Here is an 18,102-nt window from a genome sequence, read left to right as displayed (position 1 = left end):
GTGCAGATGGGATATTGGGCACGAGTTTTCTTCTTTATTTTAATGGAAAACTTTTTCAGACGCTCTAGTAGGAATGAGTCTAAGAATGTGAGAAACAAGCTGCCTCCCCCCCTCTTCTTTTGCAGTCTCACCTCAAAGAAATCCAAACTGCATTTGTAACTACTCTGTCCGACAGTGATGGTAAGTAGAATTCTACTTGCTTTCCTCTTTACATGGTTTGTTTTGCACTTCTCCAGCGCAACACCAGGGTGGCTAACAAAGTAGTAAGAAAAAAATAACATTGCAGTTTTAGAAACCCTAAAAAATGAATCATACAGACTAACATTAGGGTCCCCAACATGGTGCCCATATCAGCCCAGTGCCAACAGACACTGACATTCTCCTTGGTGCTGTCATGGCTCTCCTATTGTTTTGTTTTGTTTTGTTTTGTTTTGTCTTCTTTTCTTGCCTTGCCTTGCCTTGGGCAGCAGTGGGCTGGCTGTGGTTTTGCCTGATTTTTTGTTTGTTTGGTAGACAAAGATACTCCCTACCTCCTCCGTTTTGTTTTGTTGGGTTCACAAAGGCAGGAAGAGATGGTTATTGAGCATCCACCCCCCAGCAACAGCCGGCAAAACTTGCAGCTGCAAGGAACCAGTAACAATAAGGCAAACAATAGTGCTTCTTAAAACCCTGGGGGAAGAAATCTTACTGAATTATAGCAGTGAGGGCTCCAGATAGGACTCTGTAGGGAGGCCCTACCAATTCTTACACAGTCTTGCCTCTTGATTAAAAACCTGCTGTTCTCTATTAGAAATGGAAGCCATTATCAGGAATTGTCGGTGAAGGAAAAAGCTGACGCAGTGCAAGTTATTGCAAGTTAAACAGCAATTGTATACAGTTTACCTGGGAGTATCTTCCATTGAACTCAATAGGAGTTGTTACTGAGTAGAGTTGCATTCATTTTATCATTTTGTTGGCTTTGCACTTTTAAGAATCAGTTCAAAAAATAAACTGGACTATTGAAATTGAGTGCTTTTTTTTTTTTAAGCATAGCCTTCTTGGAATTCAAATTATAACCTAATTTTTGTTTATTACTATTTTTGCTACAAATACTGATACAAGTAGAAGAGCATTATCCAAACTGTTATTCTGAAATGCAGCCCTGTATATTTGTTTCCATCCCATGTAACAGTAAAGTTTATCGTTCAGCAATGCAGTGAAGTAAAGCAGCTACTGAATATAAACAGAGAAGGCTGGTTTCAGAAAATTGGTGCTGTGAGATAGATAAAGTGATACTTTCTGTTGGATCAATGTGTAAAGCAGAGACTCCAGCTGACCACCATGACCAGAACGGTGGTCTGGGGGAGAAGTTTGTGCACAGTAAACAACGCTCTCAAAGTTTTACTACTATTGTACCTAGCTAAGCAGGCAGCCACAGGACATGCAATGTTCCCATTCCCCCTGCTTTGGCAGTCTAGGTCCTAAGGCACTGTCCTCTCCAGTACAGTCGTACCTTGGATCCCGAACGCCTTGCTACTTGGACGTTTTGGATCCTGAATGCCACAAACCCGGAAGTGACTGTTCCGGTTTGTGAACGTTCTTGGAAGCCGAATTTCCGACACGGTTTCCGCGGCTTCTGGTTGGCTGCAGGAGCATCCTGCATCCAATCAGAAGCAGCGATTTGGTTTCTAAACATTTGGGAAGTCGAACAGACTTCCGAAATGGATTCCGCTCGACTTCCAAAGTACAATTGTAGTTATCCCCAAAGCCTTACACCGTGCATGCACTTCTCCTCCAGAATGCACTATGGCATTCTGGAATTGCAACCCAAGTGTGCAAAGGCTTTCCCCCGCGATCTTCTATTATGTGCCAGAAGCACAGTGGGGAATTGTCATCCATCAAGGCAACATTCCTATGCATGAGAGAGGACTCCCCATAACTTGTAGGACTTCAGACTGTCCAGCTTGATTTTCTGGATGACTATGATAGCTAGTTCAAGGTTTTGGTGGTGTTTCAAACACTCAGCTCATTTGCAGAGCTTCTGTACTAATTCTTATTCCCTATTCATACAATTTTGTTTTCTGTTTCTCGAAGAACTCAGTCAAGATGTTGCTTCCAAAGGCCTCGGTTTGGTGTATGAGCTTGGGAGTGAGCAAGACCAGCAGGAGCTGGTTACTACTCTTGTGGAAACTCTTATGACTGGGAGAAGGTACTTGTTTGCACCTCGTTGTGTGTGGAATCCATGTCAGAGAAGAGGAGAGTGTGGTTTAAGAGACAAAGCTTTGAAAATAAGGGACTTAAATATAAAGAGTGGTATTCCAGTAAGTTTTACTTAGAGAAAGACCCATTGAAATTAAATAACTTGATTAAGTTAAGTCCATTAATTTCAAAAGGATTATACTGAGTAAATGGTTGAATACCAGCCACAGATAGGGTGTTAGCTGGTGTCTTTGAAAGGAAGACCTGAAGCCCGTTTGCTACATTTGCCGTATTTGCTAAAGGGAGGGCACCATTTGTGAATCACGAGTGTGAAATATTTCACTTAAATCCCCAGGTATGTTTGGGACATGCTGGTTATCCACCATATGCTTATTAGAGACTGCAATTTGGATTGAATGTGGCTTCCTTGGTGTAAAACCTTTTTGCACGGTGGCCCAATCCTAAATGTGAAAATTCTGGTCTGGGTGTAGAGGTCAGGACTGAATGACCTTGTAGCTCCATCTATCCTGGCAGTGGCGTGATTGTGAGCTCATTTATAACATTTATACAAGTTGGTGTATTCAATGTACATGCTGCAGACCCAAGTCTAATCAGAATAACTAAAATACCGCCAATCAGGTGGGGCAGAATTCAATAATAATAATAATAATAATAATAATAATAATAATAAAAATTAAATTAAAATAAAATAAAATAAAAATTATTTGTATCCTGGCCGAGGCCGGGCTCAGAGCAGCTAACATCATAAAACAACACAATATGCATAAAAACAGACATCAATTAATTAAAATACATCTTAAAATTAATTCAGACAAGTTAAAATCTAGCCAGGTGGCAATTATCAGGTTGGAATTGAGAGTGGTTGATACTTGCCAGGGCCAACTCTTTCCACTGACCATACAAGGACCTGTGAGCAGGTTGGGGGCAGGTTGTCTGACGAACAGACTTTAAAGCATTTTCGAAACTGTCTTGTGCACACAATCTGTTACATGAGAGAGGGGACTCACAGATGCGGGGTGCATTAGTTTTTTACCCTCATCTTCCTTCCTAATTTTGTCAGGTGGGTGCACTCCTTCACTCTGCCTGACAGGTGAAAGTGAAGTGGGAGTCCTTTAAAGCGAATGTGATCTGTTGTCCATTATACATGCCCGCTTTTGTGATAGGTTCTTTTGTATGCTCAGAGCTGGTAATATTTTGCTGGTAGCAAGAGTCCTATGTAGTCCGTAGCCCTGTTCAGGTTTTCTAAGCAGCTCACGTGATGGGGGTGTGCATGGATGGGTACACAGTCCCTGCCCTTGCTATTGCACATCATCCTCCACAAGTAGGAAGAATAACTTCTGAAGCAGTGAGTTTTTAACCACGCAAGCTTCCCGTGGAATTTGGAACCTTGGAAAACCAGGTTCTAAATCAGGTGGGGGATTTGCACATGTTGAGAAGACGCGCCCCCCCCCACTGCCAAAGTGACCCCCCTACTTTATGGATGGGAATGGGAGCGGAAGAGCTGATGTGCTCACTCCTACTTGCTTCGTCATCACGTGATGGATTTCAAACACTTGAATAGTTCTCTTATCTTTTAAGGGTTTTTTTTTTTTTTTAGAACTATAAAAGCATACTTTTTTTCCAGAGCCAGGCATGAAGTGACTGGGGAGACAGTGATGTTCCAGGGATCAGGCCTCGGCAAGACTCCAGATGGGTAAGCTCATTGACTAATTGCAATGTTTGGACTCTGAAAAAGGCTTCCTTGGGTGTGCCCCCCCGCTTTTTTCTCTAGAACATGGGTAGGCAAACAAAGGCCCAGGGGCCAGATCCAGCCCAATCGCCTTCTAAATCCGGCCCACGGATGGTCCGGGAATCAGCATGTTTTTACATGAGTAGAATGTGTCCTTTTATTTAAAATGCATCTCTGAGTTATTTGTGGGGCCTGCCTGGGTGTTCTTACATGAGTAGAATGTGTGCTTTTATTTAACAAGCATCTCTGGGTTATTTGTGGGGCATAGGAATTCGTTCACCCCCCCCCCAATATATAGTCCGGCCCCCCACAAGGTCTGAGGGACAGTGGACTGGCCCCCTGCTGAAAAAGTTTGCTGACTCCTGCTCTAGAACTATGAATACACTAAATCTGAAGGTGTTGGTTTCCTCATTCAGTTTTATCGGGAAGTTTTCCCATTTAAGAGTTTTGAAAAAGTACTCTGCTGTCCAATAGCTGTTATTTAAATCGACCCCAGAATGCGACTTTGACAATATAAAAGTCCCATTTCCTTGTAATTTTTCCTAGTGGAGGGGTGTTTTTTTTTGTTTTTTTTTAAAGCGGCATTAATTTTTCATTCCTGTTTTCCCAAGCCAGGGTCTTTCTACTTACCAGGAGCTTTGTTCGCTCGCTAGCGACCTCAACCAGCCGGACTTGGTGTACAAGTTCATGAATTTGGCCAATCACCATGCAATGTGGAACTCTCGGAAGGTAATTGCATTTAAGGCTACTCAAAGTCTGAACGGTGGAACGGAACAAAAGAAAAGCCTGTAATAAGGTGCACATTCTGGGTCACGTTGTAGGAAGTTGTTCCCCTTTTTTGAACTGTGACCTGAAACCCAGCATTGTAGAATCTTAAAAAAATTAGAAGGGATAAGAACATAAGAAGACTTTCTGCTGGATGAGACTAGTGGCTCTTCTAGCCGAGAATCCGGTTCTCAGCAGCCAACCAGGTGCCTATGGGAAGCTCAAAAGCAGGACAAGGGCTCAGAATATAGGGATCATTGGTTCTTGCAACCACCGATAAAAACTTTGCCACTGCTAATGTTCTAGCGTTTGTCCAGTCTTCCAGTAGGAACCTGACATAGTGAGCCTCTGATTTTCCTGGGAAAGGTACCAGCAAGGGTAGTATCAGTTCAGCCCTGGCTTGCTCATATTTTGCACAGTGCAACAAAATATGTTTTATGGAATCGATGTCTTGAGCACATGAGCAAAGTCTGTCCTGGTAGGGAACTCCTCTCAACCTGCCATCCAACACTGCAGAAGGAAAGACGTTTGGTGAAAAGCCTTCGATAGTTTGGTACTGTCAGGTTTTAAATGTAAGATGTTAACTTTATATAAATATTTTCAGTAATTCATTTTTAATTTAAAGAAAATTAAAAATGAAACATAAAATAAATACTATTTAATACTGGCCTCAGCCCAGTATACCTGAAGGAGCGTCTCCACCCCCATCGTTCTGCTCGGACGCTAAGGTCCAGCGCCGAGGGCCTTCTGGTGGTTCCCTCCCTGCGAGAAGTGAGGCTACAGGGAACCAGGCAGAGGGCCTTCTCAGTGGTGGTACCTGCTCTGTGGAACGTCCTCCCTTCAGATTTCAAGGAAATAAACAACTATCTGACTTTTAGAAGACATCTGAAGGCAGCCCTGTTTAGGGAAGCTTTTAATGTTTGATGTTTTATTGTGTTTTTAATATTCTGTTGGGAGCCGGCCAGAGTGGCTGGGGCAATGCAATCAGATGGGCGGGGAGCAACATAAAAATTACAATTGGTCGTAGCATTAGTATTATTAAGATGGAGGTATTTAAGTTATTGGCTTTAACCGTACTTTTTTTGTTTTCTCAGGGAGCTGCTTTTGGTTTTAATGTGATCGCAACCAAAGCTGGGGAACAGCTCGCCCCTTTTCTCCCCCAGCTTCTTCCTCGTCTTTATCGTTACCAGTTTGACCCAAATCTAGGGATCCGGCAGGCTATGACCAGCATTTGGAATGCGCTTGTGACAGACAAATCTGCAGTAAGTAACGGAAAGCCGTTCTCTATCCCTTCTTTTTGTGATGGTTCTGGCAACTCATCACATGTAAAAGAGTTTTAGATAGCTGGATATTCTTTTAAATGGGCAAGACACTAAGAAAATAGTCCGTGACGAGATCAGATAAGGCACACATTGCTAGATGCGTGCGTACACACGCATGCTGTGCATAGTACAGGAAAAAGCATTTCTGGATACAGTGGTACCTCGGGTTACATACGCTTCAGGTTACATACACTTCAGGTTACAGAGTCCGCTAACCCAGAAATAGTACCTCAGGTTAAGAACTTTGCTTCAGGATGAGAACAGAAATCGTGCTCCGGCGGCATGGTGGTAGCGGGAGGCCCCATTAGCTAAAGTGGTGCTTCAGGTTAAGAACAGTTTCAGGTTAAGAACGGACCTCCGGAACGAATTAAGTACTTAACCCGAGGTACCACTGTGTAGGGAAACTGTTAATGTTTACAGTTCATTTTCATTTGATCAGGTGGACAAATATATGAAAGAAATCCTGGATGATTTAATAAGCAACTTGACCAGTAACATGTGGCGGATCCGAGAGTCCAGGTATGTCTTTCTGAAACCATTTTTCTGCCATGTAAATAAAACGTTTGGTGCTTTTGGAAGGTTCAGGGCTCGACTTGTAGATTTCCAGCATTGGATGATTTATTTATTTTTTAATCTCTGAGCAACAGGCAGGAGGAATAAAGGAATTTGCTGTTAAATTTGCATCACTCATAAGCACCACATAAGCACCTGCTATCCTAAAGCCTCTTTTTGTAGAGGGAAGGGAGTTTTAAAATAGGAATGAAATATTTTTGAAGAGATTTGGGGGGCTAGATGAGATTTTCCCCCCAATGAAATTAAGAGGTCTTTTTCTCATAGGCATTACTGTTTGGAAAATGATCCTTCTAAGTTTTCTTTCTTTCTTAATATTATTGGTTTTGAGAAACTTGGTGTTAATAAAGTATAATGACTAAGCTCTTGCCATAGCTGTCTAGCATTGAATGATTTGCTAAGAGGAAGACCCTTGGACGACATTATTCATAAACTTCCAGAAATATGGGAAACTCTCTTTAGAGTGCAAGATGACATAAAGGTACTAAAGCTTTTTACGTGTCTAGTATAAATTGTTCCGTTTCTACAGGACATAAAAACAGGCTTTCACAAACAGTTTGCTCGTAAGGACTTGGACGTTTCCTTTTTCCAACTGGAATCACTGGGAGAATTCCCCCTGGTTCTTGGTGTCAGGCAAGCACAGACTGTTGAGAGTTTGCTTTCCCCTGAATATAGTGTGATGTTGCATACAAGACCAGTCCCTCCACTCCACAGCGAGCGAAAATTTTGGTTGATTTTCAAGGCCTATAAAACAAAAACCACGAAGAATCTTAATAAAAGCAACACTTTCAGGGATATGCACCGCACATACTATTTCTAGTTATCTGAGGATACAGTTTTGAGGGTACAGTGTATCAGAGCTTACGTCTTAACTTTTGAAGCATCTTCGTAGTGTTGGTAACAATTACATTCATTAATTTTTTTAAGTTTGGTAGAGCCAGGGTCAAGCTACCCTGGACAGATTAAGTGAGAAGATCAGAAGGCCTTCTCGGTAGTGGCATCCACCCTGTGGAAGGCAGACATCAGTTGTTAAGGAGATGAGTATTATATAACATTTAGGAAACACCTAAAGGCAGCCCTGTATAGGGAAGCCTTTTAAGGTTTAATGTTTTGTTATGTTTTTATATATACTGGAAGCCTCCCAGAGTGGCTGGGGCAACCCAGTCAGATGGGTGGGATATAAATAATAATAATAATAAATAATAATCATCATTTTGATCTCTGTATTTTTAATTTTGTACATTAATAGGGGTAGGTATCATCAAACGTAATCAGTTGTGGCAATATAGCAGGGAGGGGGCTTAAACCTTTCCATCCTGTTTTAAATACCCCTCACCCCAGGTTGCCATTGGAACCAGAGGCCTGTAATTTTTCCACTGTGAAGCTTAACAGCTTGCAGCATCCCCTTCCTGCCCCGCTCCTCCCCTCTCCACCACAGTTAGTCTTGCAAAGAGTATAAAGGGCATTCTGCTGGAGGCAATGCGATCTTCTTTCAAGCCTAGTTGTGATGGTGGTTATAGCTGGGACAGAAATGATCTTGGCATGTACAGTGACACTCGCCTCTTCCAGGCCAAAAGACACTTTTGCTCACTGTAATTAAGCTGGGGTGGGGTGGGGAGCATATTGGCTTGAATATACAATTTGCCCCCTATTAGCCTAATGGTTGCTGTAGGGCAGGATGTGATTTTCCTGTAAAGGGAAGAGTTAAGACTTCCTCCCTAGGTTCTTGGGAGACCAGGATGATCATTCCCCTCTAGCATTTAGGCTTGCAAAACAGCCAGATTTCTTTTTCAAGCCTAATTGCTGGAGTGAGCCAGAGAAGATTGTGGTTGGGTGGGGGGATTGCGTGGGGGGCCACACCCACTTTCTCTTGCTGCTGATACGTGATTCCCAGAGAGTTGATGAAGAGGAAATATGACACTCGGGCCAAAAAAGAAAAAAAAGGTTCTTCACTCCTGCCCTACTGAATCACTAAGTTTTGTACTCATACCATAGATGGTTAGTGAGCTTGATCCTGTAGTGTGCCTGTGTCTTACCTGTCTGTGCTGTGTGCAGCAGAGTTGTTACCGTATTTTTCGCTCTATAAGACGCACTTTTCCCCTCCTAAAAAGTAAGGGCAAGTGTGTGTGTCTTATGGAGCGAATGCAGGCTGCGCAGCTTTCGCTGAAGCCAGGAGAGCAAGAGAGATCGGTGCGCATCGATCCCTCTTGCTCTCCTGGCTTTGCTTCGCTGGAGAGGCACTGCGCAGCTTTCCCTCTTGGCGCAGCGCCCCTTAAGCGAAGTGGGAGGAGAAATGGAAGGGGCTCCGTTTCTCCTGCTGCTTCCGTTTCTCCTCCCGCTTTGCTGTAGAGGCGCTGAGCAAAGAGGGAGGGAATATTTTTTTTCTTGTTCTCCTCTAAAACTAGGTGCATCTTATGGTCGGGTGCATCTTATAGAGCGAAAGATACGGTAACACCTGAACTCTACATGCAAGCCCTTATTTTTGCCCTATGGGGTATCTCCCATACTGATTCAGGTAATACGGTTCCCAAAATGAGCAACTCAAGTTAGGACAAAAACATCAGGATGAAATCCCTCTGTGGTTCATAGTGACTTAAATTACACTGAACAGCTTAAAATCAAAAACTTTCCCCCCTACCCCCCCTTTTGTTTTCTTTTGCAGGAATCTGTACGGAAGGCAGCAGAGTTAGCCCTGAAAACATTAAGTAAGGTAAATTTTCATTGAATCTGCATGGACCAAAGCCATTCCACTGACCTGCAGAATTTCCCCTCCCATCACAACCTGACCCCATGTATTCTTGGTTGAGGCTTCTTACATTCATCACAGCAACACACATGTTCATTCAAGGAGCAGAGCTTGCAGAGGGTTACACTGGAGTGTCTTCTTTTTATTTTGAGGTGTGTGTGAAGATGTGCGACCCATCCAAAGGAGCAGCAGGCCAGAGAACAATAGCTGTCCTGTTGCCATGCCTGCTTGATAAAGGAATGATGAATACTGTGACTGAAGTGCGGACTCTCAGGTGCGTTCTCACATTTTCCCATTCTCCCCAATTGAATACCTTGAGTATATTCAGCCAAAGAATCTTTCTTCTGGCCTCCATATGTTCTTAACTGAGATTAACTAGACAACCCCATCTATTGATATACTTACTTAGAGGAAGACATTTCTGCACGGTTGTTGTTGGCACCTGTCTGTCTCAGGAGACAAGGGAAGAGCATGCCTTCGGGGGTATGCCTTTCTTCCGTCCTTATTCTCTGTACCTTTTGCTATAGCATTAACACCTTGGTGAAGATCAGTAAAAGTGCCGGGGCCATGCTCAAGCCACATGCACCCAAGCTCATCCCAGCTTTGTTGGAGTCCCTGAGTGTGCTGGAACCCCAGGTCCTCAATTACTTGAGTCTGCGTGCTACGGAGCAGGAAAAGGTCAGTGCAAGCAAATACACATATATAAGTAAATGGACATCAGCTGTTATGCGTTAAAAGCTTTTGCGGCTATGGAGGAATGAGATGGTGGATTTAATGGAATTAAACATTGTAATGCAGTTTATTTTTAAAATGCCACTTTAATTTGAAAGGACAGAACCTCTGCCCCTCCCAGATGTTACAGGACTCCAATTCCTATCATCTGTGACCATTGGGCATGCTCGCTGGGTCTCATGGGAGTTGGGTGTTCAACATCTGGAGGACCACAGGCTCCCCACCCCAAGTTAAAATATAAATCTCAGGTTAATGAAACAAGTGAAATCTTGAGTACAGTCAAATACTTCTAAATCCTCCTCCTGCTCATGGGACTTTTGTTCCTCTGACTCTCCAGACGCTTTTAATATTACCTTTCTTGCTTCTTGCCTGGTAACCATATACACCTTCTGTTTTCTCTTGCTGCTTTCCTAACTTCAGATTCTGGTTATACACATTTTTTTTTCCTCTGTGTCCTTCAGGCGGCAATGGATAGCGCAAGACTCAGTGCTGCTAAATCCTCCCCCATGATGGAGACTATCAACATGGTAGGTAACTCATGTTCACTTAAGAATCATAGAATCTTAAGAGTTGCAAAGGACCCTGAAGGTCATCTCTTCCAACCCCCAGGCAATGCAGGAATCTCGATTCGATCATATATGACAGTTGGCCCTCCAACCTCTGGTTTCAAACCTCCCAAGGAAGGAGAGCCCACCACCACTTGTGAGAGTCTGTTGCACTGTTGGAACAACTCTTACTGCCAGAAAAATCTTCCTGATGTTTAGTCAGAGTTACCTTTCCTGTAACGAATCCATCAGTTCAGGCCCTAGCCTCTGGAGCAGGAGAAAATAAGATTGCTCCATCCTCTATGTGGTGGCCCTTTAGATGTTTGAAGAGGGCTATCATATCTCCTCTACTGGCTAAACATACCCAGTTCTCTCAGCTTATAAAACTTGGTTTCCAGGCCCTTGATCATCTGAGTCTCCCTCCTTAGCACACAGCTCTCCCTTTCCTCTTCTGCAGGTGATCAGTTATCAGCCAGGTTGCCCGTCGCAGGTATAGCACAGCACAACTAGATTGTCCCTAAGCCTTCTGGTGATGCGCTAGCAAGTAGCTTATGAACAGCATTTTTAAATAATGGCACCAGCATTCTTTACTAATGGCACCAGTTTTGACAGTCTTTTGATTTTCACCTTTTTATTTTTACTTTCTATAGTGCTTACAGTATTTGGATGTTTCTGTTCTGGGTGAATTGATTCCCAGGCTGTGCGAACTGACTAGAAGTGGACTAGGTGTCGGCACCAAGGTATAATTATTTCTCTAGGAGGGTGTTTTGCAAGGAGGACAGAGATGGAAAACATAGACTAAATGGCCAGGAAAATATGTATTGTGTCTGCCATATAGCTCTGTGACCGTTTGATCTTAAGATGCGATAATGAGCTGAGCCCTCAGGTGGGGCAGCAACTGTCGATGTGAAGAAAGGCACATGGACGTGTACACGTCTGTGTGTGTGTGTGTGTGTGTGTGTGAGAGAGAGAGAGAGAGAGAGAGAGAGAGAGAGTGCAATCCAACCCCTCCATTGTGCATAGATACTCCAAAGTTTCAGGTACCTTGGGTGAATATAGGAACTGCAAGTACCATTTGAATGAATTGACTGTCCGCCCAATCCTATGCATATTTATTTCAAAATATATGTTCCGATGAATTCAGTGGGTCTTATTTCCAAGCAATTTATTTATTTATTTAACAACATTTTGCATAAGTAAGTTAATAAAGTAAACTGCAAACTGTAAAGTAACTGTAAACAAGTTAATAAAGAATATAATATGTGCGTTAAAATTGTCGATGAAAATTGGCTTCAAACCAAGTTTTTTAAAAAGCAAAATGAATGAAACCCAACAGTCAAAAGTATGCATTCTAAGCTGAAGGTAAATATTAAAATGCACATCAGCTTCCCATGACTGGTACATGTGGATAGGCTTGTAACCTGTATCTCACCCAGCAGAGTAAGATCATAACTGGATTTTGCTTTTCAATCTTTTCAGGGCGGTTGTGCTAGTGTAATTGTATCACTGACCACTCAGTGTCCTCAAGACTTGACACCGTATTCAGGTGGGTGTGCCCCCCCCGCTTACATTTTGGTTGTTTTTTGTATTCCTTTGTTTCTTAACGAGAAGCACATTTCCTAATTATAGACACATTAGTCATCTGTGCTTGAATAATCTGGTTTTAACAAAGATGGCGTTTAGGTTGGGATAGTGGACAACTCTGCTGCTACTTGAAAGGTATGGTAGCTTGACTGTCACATTGGTATCAGGTGTCTTGACTGTTGCACTGCGTTCCTGGGAGATGTGAACGTTGAGTGCTGTAGTCTCTAATCTGTCCTCCTTCAGCAGTGTTAATAACAAGAGAGGCTTTGTCACAGCCTTTCCCTAAATCTTGTGCATGTGCCAAGGGAGATGGCAGTGAGCAGCTGAGATTCCTGATGGGAGGGCTCTGCTGCAGCCTCAATTGTTTTGCATTGTGTGAAATAGGATTAAAGCAGGGGTCCGCAACATAAGGCCCATGCGCCACAAGCGGCCCACGGGGGTCGTTTAACCGGCCCATGAGCTGCCCCCGAACGAAGCCGCCCGCTCGGCGAGTCCCTGCGCGCTGTGCTATACCAGCGCGGTGTGGGGACTTTCTTTTGCTGTCCTGAAAGTCGCATCTACACAGATGCAGACGCCGAAATTGCAGGCATGTGTGTGATCCAGCACACAGAGGAATCTCCGCTGGAGTGAACTGGCCCAGGCAAGGTAAACCTTGCCAACACCTGGATTAAAGAGCCCTTTTGCCTGGGCTGCAGTTTATGTAGGACTGACTCAGTGAACAGAGAGTCGTCCTGGCCTTTCAGTCCTTCCCCGTATTAAAAACATCACTGCAAACAAATAAAAATTATTAAAAAATAAATCACTGAAAACGAATGGTGTAAAAGTGTGATTGGGGAAAGGGATGCTTCTATAATATAGAACTAGCCAGCTCTTGTTTCTGCTTTGTGTGTTTTTATATTGAAGCATTTTAAATAAAAAGCAGTAAGCACTCTGTGGATTAGCCTAATGTAGGGACAGGGAATTTTTTGGGCTGCGTAAACCAGATCTTTACCTGGCCCCCACCCCAGTGGGCCGACTTTGGCAGCTGGGTGGCACAACCCAGCTGTCAATCACAAGGTGCCATTATGACATCACACGATCGGCAGGTGTCGGTCTCACCAACCGGTCAGTCCCTTATGCGGAGCTGATGGGAAGCGCCAAGCATTAAACTGGAAAAGTGCTTCTTTCACCTGCCTATGAGCTGATGCAGTGGGGAGAGGGAGGGAAGGAAGAATGGAAGCTACTTCAGCTGACAGGCAGTTGAAGTGCACCTTGCTCCAGGCAAAGGAATGATCAGAAGCTCAATTTATTCCCTTGATTCTTCCTGTGAAGCCATAGCTGTACTTGGCAGACATATGATGCCACATATGCATTAGGAGTGGGGCAGATGAGCATGGTTTGCAGTGGAACGTGGGCCAAATTGGGGACTTTTGGTGGGCCCAGTTTGGACTACTGGCTGTAGATTCCCCACTCCCTAACCCGAAGAGTGCTATATTTGGAATAATGGTAATTTTAGCAAGGAAAGGGGCTAGCCCACAAAGAGCATAGGCTTAATTTAGGTTCTGGAACTCAGTTTGCCCCTTAATTCAAATGCAGAACTAAAACCGGTTGTCAAAGCTACCATTTTGGCTCATTTTCTTCTTCATGCAGGCAAGCTCATGAGTGCTTTGCTCAGTGGCCTAACTGATCGAAACACCGTGGTGCAAAAAACTTTTGCCTTTGCCATGGGACATCTAGTCCGGGTGAGTGGAGCTTTGGGTCCTTCTCAGTTTTATATTTTATTACTTCTGGGGTTTTTTGCGTTCAGATGTTCCAAAATGATTTGAGCCTTTCTAATTTTATTTCATTTAAAAAGACCTCACGGGACAGCAGCACTGACAAATTGCTGCAGAAGCTGAACAGTTGGTACATGGAGAAAGAAGGTATGTTGGTTTGTTTGTTTGTGTGTGTGCGTGCGTGCGTGCGTGCATTTTAAACCTTGCCGTTTCATGAGATGATAAATACCATGAGACAGGAAAAAATATGACTGTTCTATAACATAAAGATAATGCTGGTATTCCTTCTGACCCATGCTCCTAAATCATCTTAAAATGAAACACAGAAGGAATGTACCTTTCTCTGATAAATTCAGCAAATGGTTGATGCTAGTGCCTGTCTCTTCATTGCTTCCATGATATAAGTTTTTTTTTAATTAACTAGAAGTGCCATGCATCTATATTAATTTGTGCCCCTACCTAAGAGCAGACAACTCCTCTGTGAATTGAAAGCCAGGTGGCCACACCTATAACTTTGTTCTTTACTTCAGAACAAGTCTACAAAATGGCCTGTGCGTTAACTATCCATGCCATTGGGCGCTACAGCCCAGATGTACTGAAGAATCAAGCCAGACATGTCTTGCCCCTGGCCTTCCTGGGCATGCACGAGGTCCCCGAGGAAGAAAAAGGCGAGAAAGAAGAGGGCAACCTGTGGACTGAAGTCTGGCAGGAAAATGTGCCTGGTAAGTTGATCTAATGAGCTGTAATTGAATATGTTTAACCCCCTTGAGCTGCTATGAATGAAACAGAAAGGGTGGGATACAAATCCGAAAGTGCATACATTAATTTTAATAGTGAATGAACACAGTCCTCAGTTTTGGCCTCGGAGAATTCCTAAGTCACAAGATTTTCTCTTGGTAAAGATTTGAGCAGTTCTCATGAAGCTGTATTCTAAAGCTAACTTGGTTCTGCTGCTCTTTACTCACCCTGTGACTCTTGTGTGTGTTTTGAAACCTAGGTACCTACGGTGGCATAAGGCTTTATATGGAAGAATTGATAGCAATCACCCAGAAAGCTTTGCAGTCCCAGTCTTGGAAGATGAAAGCTCAAGGAGCAGCCAGCATGGCGTCCATTGCAAAGCAAACTGGCTCCCTGGTCCCTCCGCACTTGGGCATGGTGCTCTCTGCTCTGTTGCAAGGCCTGTCTGGGAGAACGTGGGCAGGGAAGGTAAGAAACGCATTTTAAGGGAGAAGGTGATTAGCCCCATACTTAAGTAGATGGGAATAAAATACATCACAAGCATTTGTATCTTCTTCTTCCTTTTGCATGGATGCCTCTATTTGGATATTGCTGTCAAGCAAAGAAAAATTCTGATCTATAACGTGAAACTGGATGGGGCCTGAATATTGTTAGAGCTCAATCTTGCTTTGGCAAATCTCTTTTTTCTCTCTCTCTCCCTTGCTCTCTCCTCCCTGCTTTTTGCTGCTGCTGTTGACAGCCAGGTGTTGGTGTATGAAATGTACAAATCTGGTTGGCTACAAAGGATAATTATTGGGTGATGTGAGGGGGAGGCATTTTAAAAGTGCTTTGTAGCTAGGGCATGAATGAATTAGTATTTTTGTGGGCTGTATCACTTTTGCATATGTTCACCTGTCTTTTTTCCATATTAATCTTTAATTTTTTTATTTAAAAAAACCCCACATGAAAAGTTGCATTTAAATACGTATTTCTGAGCTTATTTTATCTCAAGATAGGTATTTCTAAAGATAAGTTTTTCAGCTGAGGCATGTTTGAACATTCAAAGCAAGAAGCGTTAAAGCTGGCGGATAGCTAAGTTTCGATCTGCATGTTAGTTTAGGAGGTGCTGATTAGGCCAGTCAGTTGGTATTGGAATTTCTTAAAGATGGGCTTGCTCAAGCTTTGCTACTCATAACATTGTTCTGCAAACAGTGGTCCCTGGACCCTGTACTTGCACATAGAACCATATTTTATGGCTTACAAAGAACCGTTGACAAGCAAAATAATATTGAGGCTCAAGACAGCCAGTATCCTTTTCTTTTATATTTTTAATGATATGGCTTGGTGGCCCAGTGTTAAAATGTGTTGGAAACTATGTTACTATTGTATGGATCATGGTATTTGAAAGTCTCTGCAATTTCTGCCCTATCCAGAGTAGGTAAGAACTCCTAAGTAACCACTTTCCCTGTGCACTTCAGAAATCCCCTGCTAAAAATTCTTCCCATTTCTTGTTTTGTGATAACCCTTTTAGGAGGAGTTACTGAAAGCTACTGCCAGTGTTGTCTGTTCATGCAGGTAAAAAAGTCCATCTTCTACTGGCTCTGAGCTTTATAAAGGTTGGCACTATTTAATAAGGTGGTCAAACAGCGACCAAATCTGTGTTTGCTGTTGGTATTTTCAGCACGGAGTTGCAGAAGTCTTTACCCAACCAGCCCAGCGTTGACGACATCCTCCAGGCCTTGCTGAAGGAGTGCCGGAAAGAGAACCTCAGGTACAAGATTGTGGCTCTCCGGTGCACAGCTGATGTGCTCAAGGCCACGCAGGAGAATCGGTTCAAGGAGCTGACAGACATCATCTTTCCAATAATAAAGAAGGTGAACTTTCAGTCCATGTTGCTTTTGAATAGCCCCCTAAGAATGAATAATACAGTACCACCCTTTGCCCATTGTATCAATCTCTGCAGACCATTCACATATATTCTCAGCATTCCTTACAACAGCTCTGTAAGGTAGGCCAGTGATGTCATCCCCATATCGCAGATAGGGGATGAAGCTGAGAATTAGTTGGCTTGTCACCCGTTGGCTGAATCACCCATTGAGTTTGTGGCAGGACCAGGATTTTAACTGATGGCTTCCTATTTTGCTGCTCAGTCTCTTCACAACAATATGCTTTCTGCCGCTAGCACTGGCCAAGGGGGAAACCAGTAAATCTTAACCTTCTGCAGATTCTTTTCTTAAGTACGTTGTCCTTCTGTGAGACAATTACCGTATTTTTCGCCCTATAGGATGCACTTTTTCCCCTCCAAAAATGAAGGGGAAATGTGTGTGCGTCCTATGGGGCGAATGCAGGCTTTCGCTGAAGCCTGGAGAGCGAGAGGGGTCGGTACGCACCCATCCCTCTCACTCTCCAGGCTTCAGGAAGCTATCCGCAAGCCTTGGGAGCCTGGCGGGAGTACCCGCCGGGCTCCCAAGGCTTGCGGACAGCAGCCTGCAGACCGAAACCTGGGGAGCGCTCCGCAGCGCACCCCGGGCTTCGGGCAGATGTCCGCAAGCCTTGCGAGCCCGGCGGGAGTTCCCGCGGGCTCCCAAGGCCTGCAGCCCGAAACCTGGGGAGCACAGCGGAGCGCACCCCGGGCTTTGGGCAGCTCTCTGCAAGCCTTGGGAGCCCGGTGGGAGTTCCCACCGGGCTCCCAAGGCTTGCGGATAGCAGCCTGTTCTGGGGGCTGGGGTCGGGGGAAGCTCGGGCTTCCCCCGCCCCAGCCCCGCGCCTGGGGGGGAAATTTTTTTTTCTTTATTCCCCCCCCCAAAAAAAAACCTAAGTGCGCCCTATGGGCCGGTGCGCCCTATAGGGTGAAAAATACGGTAAATGGAGCAGCACTCATTTTAATACATGGGCTGGAATGTCCAAACAACATCATAGAGTTGGAAGAGATCTTGGAGGTCCTTGTCTGCAACATCTTGCTCCATGCAGGTTACTGGAGGCACCTGAAGCATCGCTGAGAAGTGGATGTCCAGCCTCTTCTTAAACACTTCCAGCAAAGGAGTGACCAGCAGCTCTCAAAGCAGCCTGTTCTAGTGTGGACCCAGATCATGCCCTTGGGAAGCCTTTCTTAATGCTATGCAAAAACTAACCTGCATATTTCTTGTCTCTCTTTCCTCCTCCAATCCTTTCCTCTGGTACCACTGCAGAACTGCCCTGAGAACATGGGGGCCAGTTCGCCACAGAACGACGATGAAGATGAGAACGAAAACGAGAAGGAGCTCCAGATGGAATCTCTTCTCTGTGCCTTTGAGAGTTTGGGCAAAGCGTGGCCCAGAAACCCAGAAACGCAACGTAGGTTTTTTTTCTTACAAATATTTATACTAATTTTGTGCAAACTGCTTTTGAAAATCATCATCATCATCATCATCTCTATAACCATGTGGTCTACAAATCTTGT

At 44.0% G+C, this 18,102-nt stretch overlaps 1 protein-coding gene across 8 annotated transcripts in view; it reads left to right on the top strand.

Annotated features, from left to right (window-relative positions):
- The window catches only part of ECPAS (Ecm29 proteasome adaptor and scaffold), a 60,886-nt gene that overhangs the window by 33,728 nt on the left and 9,056 nt on the right, over positions 1 to 18,102 (top strand). For 7 of the 8 annotated variants that reach the window (XM_083592731.1, XM_083592729.1, XM_083592727.1 and 4 more), the window contains 20 exons: positions 126 to 180; positions 2,074 to 2,188; positions 3,824 to 3,892; positions 4,540 to 4,657; positions 5,788 to 5,955; positions 6,455 to 6,534; positions 6,961 to 7,066; positions 9,248 to 9,295; positions 9,484 to 9,605; positions 9,859 to 10,009; positions 10,525 to 10,590; positions 11,259 to 11,348; positions 12,088 to 12,154; positions 13,822 to 13,913; positions 14,027 to 14,093; positions 14,477 to 14,668; positions 14,944 to 15,152; positions 16,195 to 16,238; positions 16,345 to 16,537; positions 17,852 to 17,996. In XM_083592731.1, the coding sequence (XP_083448857.1) occupies positions 126 to 180; positions 2,074 to 2,188; positions 3,824 to 3,892; positions 4,540 to 4,657; positions 5,788 to 5,955; positions 6,455 to 6,534; positions 6,961 to 7,066; positions 9,248 to 9,295; positions 9,484 to 9,605; positions 9,859 to 10,009; positions 10,525 to 10,590; positions 11,259 to 11,348; positions 12,088 to 12,154; positions 13,822 to 13,913; positions 14,027 to 14,093; positions 14,477 to 14,668; positions 14,944 to 15,152; positions 16,195 to 16,238; positions 16,345 to 16,537; positions 17,852 to 17,996 (2,197 nt within the window). Of the gene's footprint in view, positions 1 to 125; positions 181 to 2,073; positions 2,189 to 3,823; positions 3,893 to 4,539; positions 4,658 to 5,787; positions 5,956 to 6,454; positions 6,535 to 6,960; positions 7,067 to 9,247; positions 9,296 to 9,483; positions 9,606 to 9,858; positions 10,010 to 10,524; positions 10,591 to 11,258; positions 11,349 to 12,087; positions 12,155 to 13,821; positions 13,914 to 14,026; positions 14,094 to 14,476; positions 14,669 to 14,943; positions 15,153 to 16,194; positions 16,239 to 16,344; positions 16,555 to 17,851; positions 17,997 to 18,102 lie in introns of all 8 variants that reach the window. The other variant, XM_083592728.1, reaches the window with a different exon arrangement.

This window comes from Podarcis filfolensis, assembly GCF_964270895.1.
Source record: "Podarcis filfolensis genome assembly, chromosome: 17".
Lineage (NCBI taxonomy): Eukaryota > Metazoa > Chordata > Lepidosauria > Squamata > Lacertidae > Podarcis > Podarcis filfolensis.
The sequence above is the reverse complement of the archived record's forward strand: the minus strand, read 5'-3'. Positions and strand labels throughout refer to the sequence as shown.